This window comes from Haliotis cracherodii, unplaced genomic scaffold (assembly GCF_022045235.1).
Source record: "Haliotis cracherodii isolate W230 unplaced genomic scaffold, xgHalCrac1.p SCAF_12, whole genome shotgun sequence".
Classification (NCBI taxonomy): Eukaryota; Metazoa; Mollusca; class Gastropoda; order Lepetellida; family Haliotidae; genus Haliotis; species Haliotis cracherodii.
In genome coordinates, this window is record NW_027266267.1 from 7,055,143 (window position 1) to 7,063,498 (window position 8,356).

The 8,356-nt window shown below is 38.1% G+C and overlaps 1 protein-coding gene across 1 annotated transcript in view; it reads right to left on the reverse strand.

The window, feature by feature from the left end:
• LOC139456955 (histone-lysine N-methyltransferase PRDM9-like) overlaps positions 1 to 7,605 on the reverse strand; it is a 28,882-nt gene extending 21,277 nt beyond the window's left edge. The window contains exon 1 of the mRNA XM_071238422.1: positions 7,489 to 7,605. Within this exon, the coding sequence (XP_071094523.1) occupies positions 7,489 to 7,605 (117 nt within the window). The remainder of the gene's footprint in view (positions 1 to 7,488) is intronic.
• Positions 7,606 to 8,356: the final 751 nt, after the last annotated feature.

Here is an 8,356-nt window from a genome sequence, read left to right on the forward strand (position 1 = left end):
TAAATGAATAATCAGCCAAGTATTCATCACTTCCTGAAATAAACTGTTGTCTTCATGTTCTTAGCGTGTTTATTCCTCCATTGGCCGGTCCAGTTATACATGACTTAACTGGTTTGTCAGCAACTTTTTTTAAAACATCAATTTACCTCAAAGTTACGTCTTTAATCTCTCCGAAATGAAAGCAAAGTATGACCTGCAAGCGCCATCTTCAGAAACAACGCTATGCGTTATTGGCTGATTCAGTAGTCGAAATAACAATGCGTTACACAATCAAGCTTCCCTCGTAGCTAGGGTTTCAAAATGAAAATGGAAATCACACCAGCTGTACGTATAAGAAGTTATTAATTATTTATTGTTTTAAAATATTTGGTTTTCTTAATAACATTAGTAAAAATAAAAGTTGGAAATTATCTATCTTCGCTATTTTAAAAATCTCCCCCTTTGGAGGCAAATCTCCCCCACTTTTATGTCAAATTTCCCACATTGTCATGATGAGGGGTTGACAGGTCTGGCATTTAAATATATAAAAGTGCTGTCTTTGAAGAAATCTATGATGCATATAATAAGTTCATATGGATAATTTTTTTAAAAACACTCTTCTTTTTTTCCATAAATTTTCAATTCCTGTGACCACAAATAACAAATCCAATTCATGATTGAAGGGATATGGTTTGATTCACCGAGTACATGAGTGAATCGTAACAGCCTATTGATAACTGTTTCGTGACTCCACCCACGAGTTTGAAAAGTGTTAATTAAATATCCATATACAGGGTTAGATCTACCACTAGCCGCTACCCCGGGGCTAGTACAAATTCCTGCAGCTAGTAACAATTTCCCCACTGCGTTAACATTACATGGCCATTTTATCTTTACCCTTCAGAAGTCTTGGACAACTTACCAAAAGTATCTACAGGTCCGAAGTGAAAATTGAATCATTGGAGAAAATATGATTGGTATTTCCAGCTTATTTCATGTGACAATTACACACAATAAACTTAATCTCTGCATATATAAAATGTCTTGCACAATGAAAAATACAAATAAAATTGTAAATCATCATGTCTACTAACTAGTTATCTGATAATGTGTTCCAATTTTTATGGTCCCAAGTTTGTTATCTCCTGTTCGTACCCGAAGTGATACGGTGTGATGCCTTTGGAATAAAGTACAACTTCCCGTGAGGACATTCTCTGCCGCAGAAAGACAAGCAACAAGTTTTACAGCGTTAGAAATTGGCACTAGACCTATAGTCCTTGCCAAACTGCCCAATAGTTAAGGATACGTTGTAATTGTTTTCTACGAAAGACAAACACGATCTTATTATGAAGGTTACGGGTAGGCATGGTGTCTCGTGACATTAGTCTACAGACATTCCTGATGGACCTGGATGTCATTTGGCACCCTTGTCCCATTCTGTAATCTACAAGATACTGAGAGGTAAGGAATGAGCTGACACATCTTCCCAAGGTGAGTGAGTTAACTGACGATAAACATCCAGTTTCCACCCTTGCCGAACTAGGCTGGTATTATGGAGTTACATTTTGGCTGGACTAACGAGTCTATGCACAGTCCAATCAAAATCGCGTAAACTGTCACGCAGATTTCGATCGATTGCAGGATTTGCAAAGCATGTGCACTGCTAACTCAATATTTTCTAAATCTTTTCATGTTTTTAATCAAGGTTCTCATGTGATTTGATGCACTTTGCGTTGTAAGACTCGTTTAATCACAAAATAGTGATCATAATTATCGATCAGATTTTCTTGACTGGGCGCCGCCGTTTTGTTTGAAGCAAATGCAAGTGATTCGTGAGGTGGAATCTGATTGGTCCATAGGAGAGGCATAGAAGGGACATAACTACGGCGCTACAATAGAGCCCAGGAATTCCAGCATAGTTCGGCAAGTGTGGAAACTGGACTTTTAAAGTCAGTTAACTCTCTTGCCTCTGGATGATGGAGCCGACAAGGCACGAACAGCTCCAGGCTTTCGCTTCTTGTCTGAAGTTACGTATCGTTGCATTTTGAGGATAATGAGGTACATCGATGATGCAAGGTATTTATGTACAGTTGTAAACACCTTTCACTCAAATTAACAAGATGTTCTCAGTAATTAATCCTCGATTAATTAGTGTCAACTCAGTTTACTGCCTATTACAGTGATTGACCGCTTGGACTATCATGTAGATACGATGTATTTACAGCAATCAAAACAAACAAAGCTTGTCAGTGTAGATAATCTTCATTGTGTTACAACTGCAGACAGAAACTGCTCAGTCCTATCTGTTGATCATGTCCGATCAAAATTTAAGAATGTCCGGACAATACTTTTTAAAATGTCCGGACAGAAAAATTTAAATGTCCGGTAAGCAACATTTTAAACCGGACATTTGAGATTCCCAATCTGACATGTCCGGCGCATATGACGGTTTCCGGATCCATGGTCTGGAAGCTAATTTAAGGTACCAACGTTTACTACAATATCTGAAAAACTATCGGACCCACTCCAGTCAAAGTTGGTATGAGATTATTAAACAGTCATACATAAGTGGATATTACATTTAAAGAAAATCGGTGCATGACCCAAAAGTTTTCAAGTTTTGGCATATTTTCTCACATGTTTATCTAGATGTGTAGAATCATAAAAAATGAAACAGAAGATAATATTATCATTGGAGCTGTGAATAATGTGTAATGAGTAATGCGGTCACGGTATGTGGTCATGCGGACCCTAGGGAACGAGGCAAATGGAAGTTGTAAGTATCATGACACACGATTGTGCCGAAATTTGGGTTAACATATTTTTATAAAAAATTTAAATAAAATTAATAAAAAAAGATGACAATCATAAGGTCAGATATAAAGAGAACACATTTTGATCACCAGATAGTGTAACAACACTTACAGGATTAACTTGCGTAATTCAATTCGGATTTATGCTATTTCCGATGACGGATCATGACTGCCTGAAATGATACTAAAGAAAAGCCTGTGCGTTTTATACACGAGAGATATTTTTTCCAGAATTTAATTGCCCATAATAAATACGGTATATACGAAATATAAAGCTTCGGACGTGTTTGTTGTTGCTAATAAACTGTATTCAACCAGAAAATATTACAAGTGTTTAACGCAACATCAGTTTGCTATTTGGGATTTCCCTGGCCTAATTATCAATTCTAAATTAAGCCATTGACCCCTCTCGCAAGTAATGTTTCTGGTTATTGATTGGTTGAACCATTGCTTCCTAGAGGGGTCAATACATTCGTTGTGTTTGACATTTCCATGTGTCGCGATGGCCGACGAAAAGAAACAACTTGGTTTGGGAAAATTTCTCAAATTTACAGAAAATGTGAATGAAAAGTCTTAAAAAAACCCGGAAGAGATACGCGATAAAAACAATTCAAGTACTGTAAGTGACACAGAACCGTTAAGTCCAAAGAAACCGAAAGTAAGTTGCATATTCCGCACGGAAAGGCTGTCAAAATTCTTGTGGCTAAGATACAAGCGTGGAACAGGTGGAATGACGTGACATTTGTATGAATGCAAAACTGCAAGGCTGCACAAATTACCAACATTCAACAATCACCCGACATGAACAATCAAAAGATTGTGTTGATTCCTCTAAGATTTTAGAACTGCAAAGACATTTTGGAACCGGGAAAGCAAACATACTGAATGTTGTGGAAGACAACAGAAATGCACAAACCGAATCACATGTGAAACAACTAAGAACTGTTTATGTGATGGCAAAAGTAACATTTCGTCAGATGCATTTGAAGATTTGATGGAAATGTAAGTTGAAAACGGGATTAGCAATTGCAACAATTATTACAGAAAGCAAGGAATTGTGGACAAGATGAAACAGTGTGTTTGATTTGCTAGAAACAAATCAAATCAAAGCTATCCGAGACAGTCCCTTCTTTGGGTGTCATGTTAGATGAAACGTAATGTGAAGGTAGAAAAACAAATTTGTTATCTATCTGTTAGATACGTTAGACACTGGCAAAGTTAAAGTTGGCTTTGCTGGAAATGAACATGTTTATGATTGTATGGAGGAAAGTTTGTTCGAATTTCTTCACAGAAAACATCTAGTAAATGAGACCAATGACAATTTCTACAGAGTAATGGGTCTTGGCATAGACGGTGCCGCTGTCATGACTGGGCAGTTGAATGGGTTGGGGGCGAGGCGGAAAAGAAGAAATCCCAAATTAGTGCAGGTCCATTGTGCAGCTCACAGATTAAACTTAGCGGCATTACAAGCAGCTCATGATGTCCCCTACCTAAACCACTATCACAGACACATCGGCATCTTATACAGATGTTATACAGATTCTTCTGTGAAGTATGATAAACTACAAGAGTTTCAAGACCCATTAACATGGTAACAGAAGACAGGTTCAAGAATGATTATGCAGACACATGATGCCATTATTATGTCATTTGAAGATGTACATGCAGTGCGAGATCCTAAAGCAGTTGGCTGACATAATTTCATGGCTAGCTCCTTGTTCGTTCTTGTAACAGCTTTACTCTTAGATGTCTTGTCCGTAATTGGGATTTTAAGCATGTTAAGCCTTACATTCAAAAAGGAATGACACCGTGTGAATGCAACGATGGAGACATTAGAAGCCATGAAACAGGGATCACATCATGTCAATACTGTCCTTTAGGGGTGCCACGATAAATCGAAATATCTATTTAGGAGATAAACCTACTGTGTTTTGAAATTTGATGTAGTCCCACTGTAGAATAGAAACCTCTTTATTATAATTTGGAACCGAGCGCTAAAGAGGTTTCTATTCTACAGTGGGACTACATCAAATTTCAAAACACAGTAAGTTTATCTCCATTCTACCATGACTGCAACTACGCTTTGAAAACAGCGCTCTCTTGCAACGCGCAATTACACAGGTGCACAGGTCCGCGATCTTAGAACATTCCGAAAAGTGGTCACAGGTAGTTATATATGTAACAAATATTACTTAAGTTCAAGATTAAAAAACACCAAAGTCGTGAGTAGTTCATAATAAGTGTTCAAACACATAGTTTTTCAAACGAAGTTGACAAATAACACTCCTAACTTAATCCAAAGAAAGATGTTTTAATTTCTATCAAACTGTTGCACACTGTTGAACACTGTGGACTTGGCTGTCGTTTCTCGGAAATTTGTGAGAGAGGTCATTTCTTGGAAATCGAACATGCCATCATTTCTATTGTAGGGGTGACGGGTAATAGAAAAAGGTTTTAAAATGCTAAACGAATATATTTCTACAGCAAACTTTATGAATAAACATTCCTATATACATTTAACATGTCTAAGAGTTATTAGTTAGATAGCAATTACCCCCAGTAAACAAGAATAACATCAAAGTAAATGCCTCTCTACCCCAAACTTGGATGTGGCAGAACTTGACCTAAATCACGGTTACTCATAGCTCACAGCTGTCAATGGCTGACAATCATGTGTTTACATTAACTTGATCTAGTTAAAAGAAGCAAGATGACAACCCTGATCTATGATGTGGTTCAACATTTACCTGTAGATTTACTGGGATTGATCGAGCCTGCTGGTACATCCATATGCTTACTAATGGAACTGAGTATGACTGAACAGCCATTGTTTAGGCTGCAGACGAGTCGGATATTTTGAAACGAGGAATCTGCATGGTGTGACCTGTCAATTTCAAGATTTCACGGATCCAAAGCCAAATAGTGACAGAACATAGACATTTGTGGTCCAGAAATAGTAGGTCATGTATAATTTTCATAACTGTGCGTGTTCTGAAATGAATTTCATCAAGTTTAATAAGCTGTCACTTCAGTTGGGACATTGTTTTCGTGGACTTTTGAAAGGGAGTGTATTCTGATGCACTTTCAAATCCCCTCCTGCCAAATTCAAACGGTGGTGGTTGACGGAGTTGGTAATGGATATCGATCAGAAAAAGGTTTGTAAACACCATGTTGTCATGAATAAAATGTCTCAAACATATTTTATTATGTTTTATTTCACTTTCATTGTCGGTTGTTTCAATATGAAATTACCTGTTCGTGGGTTTCAGAAAAAGTTACCAAAAAATTAAAAAATGAACAATTATTATTTTCTAATTTTTTTTATTACTCTTTCACATATTTTGAATGTGTGAATCTTTGAATTATACCTCCCCACCCTGAAATGAGAGCCGTCCTAACGTGTCCCGGTTGTCACTAGTCCGGTAATTAAAGGTTTATTTTTCATGAAGGTTCAACAAAATTGACGGAAAAGGTTTTTTAACACATTTCACTGCCTTGATAGGTCTACTTTAAAAAAAAAAATAGTTTACCAAAATTTGACTTGGGGAAACACCCAAAATAGGTCAAATCCAAGATGGCCGCCATCAATACAAACGAAAATCGAAAAAGTAAAAAAAAAAGAATCAATCAAAATCTAAACATGGATGATGACTCTATTTATAATCAACTTCATAAGATTAAGACAGGGAAATATATATTTAACAATTTTAAAGTGAAATCTTACACAGAAATAAATTACGGCTGCCCGAAATGTGAAAAAAATGCAATTGTTCCATATCGGACTACAAAATACTTAACACGGCCTTATAAAGAGGGAATAACCCTGCAATACTACAGTTTACAAGTCAAACTTACTATCAATTTAAATGTCTAAAGTTCAAGACAGTCACACAGAGACGATTATTCAGTAATGTCAGAGAAGTCATGACTTGGTCCATTTGAAAATGTCATCCCTTTGCATTGTCCACATGCTGAGGTACATTGTAGACAAAAAAATTCTGCATGAGCATGAGCAAAGAGGGAATAACCCTGCAATACTACAGTTTACAAGTCAAACTTACAATCAATTTAAATGTCTAAAGTTCAAGACAGTCACACTCATATATTGGACATGAAGAGACGATTATTCAGTAATGTCAGAGAAGTCATGACTTGGTCCATTTGAAAATGTCATCCCTTTGCATTGACCACATGCTGAGGTACATTGTAGACAAAAAAATTCTGCATGAGCATGTGTTTTCATCACACTTTCCAGTGCAATTGTATCTGATTATTTTCAACAGAAATTTAGGAGTGACAGCTTGGTGCCTTGTGATTGGTTTCAATATAGTGCCCTTGTTGCTCTTGTGAAACGTCCAGCCCCATTCTGTCGCATACATATTGTTGCCTAGCCAGGTCTGCACTTGGAGTCAGACTCGTTGGCTGGGCAATCTGGCAGCATCTGATGTCGGTGGAAGGTGTCGAAGGGTTAGGTAATTTGAGCTTGATAGATACCTTCTCAGTGAATTTTGTCGCACGTTCAGAATTCAAATCCAAGCCAGGCATACAGCCGCAGAGGATTGCAAGTGCCTGATTACCAGCCTGCACGATTTCTGCATGGTTTCCACCTGTCACCATGAAAACCTTTGAATATTCCTGAGACCATCCCTATGCCATATGGCCTCAATGTTGTGTCGGTCCCTGACAATGCATGTACAAAGAGCAAAGAATGGCTGAGATTAGGATCAAGGATCATCTGTAGGATGAAGATGTCAGTGATCTTTGTACTTGTCTGAAGAAAGATGGCCTCCAGTTCTTCTCTGATGGGTCTCATCCTTGGTAAAAAAAACACCTCAATAACCATCAAACACGATAAGAGCATTGCAGAAGCGGTTCCTCAAGAAATGAGCCCGCACAGCTTGTGACACAGATTTGCCGGACAACATCTGATCTGTACTACCCTCTGAATATACTTGAGTGATGATCTCCTTTAACCCAGATCCAGCCATCAGATTCCCAACTGTACCAACAAAACTCATCTAAGTATGGCATTCCCCCAAGACCAGGGCTATTTGATGCAAGGGGCTCTCAGCTGGCCGTGATTCGAAGATCATGTATGCAATTCACCAAAGTTGCTGGTCGATTGTAATAACCGGTGTGATTCCATGTCTTCTGGCATACTCCAGCATTGATCTGACACAGGATTCGTCACATGGTGTCACGTTGATAATCAACAAGAATATCTCAGAGCTCTTCCTGGGGTATGGAATGTCAGAATGGAGCAACTGCATGCAACCGGAACACAGTGGTCAACACACACAGAAGTGGCGCACTCCACAAATTATCTAGTTTGCTATTCTTTTCATCACGACAGAAGTCACCAATTGGTGAATAGATAATGTTCGCCAGCACTGCCTTTGGATTTCTTTGTGAGAATGGTTTGACACTGTTGATTTTTTTAACATCATCCAAGTCCACCTTAACTCTTGGTACCCTCCGTCTCACCATCTCGCCCATAGCATGGATTGAGCCAGTCCCATCAAACCTTTTGCTGGCATGATCTATATAACCAGCCTGGTATTGCA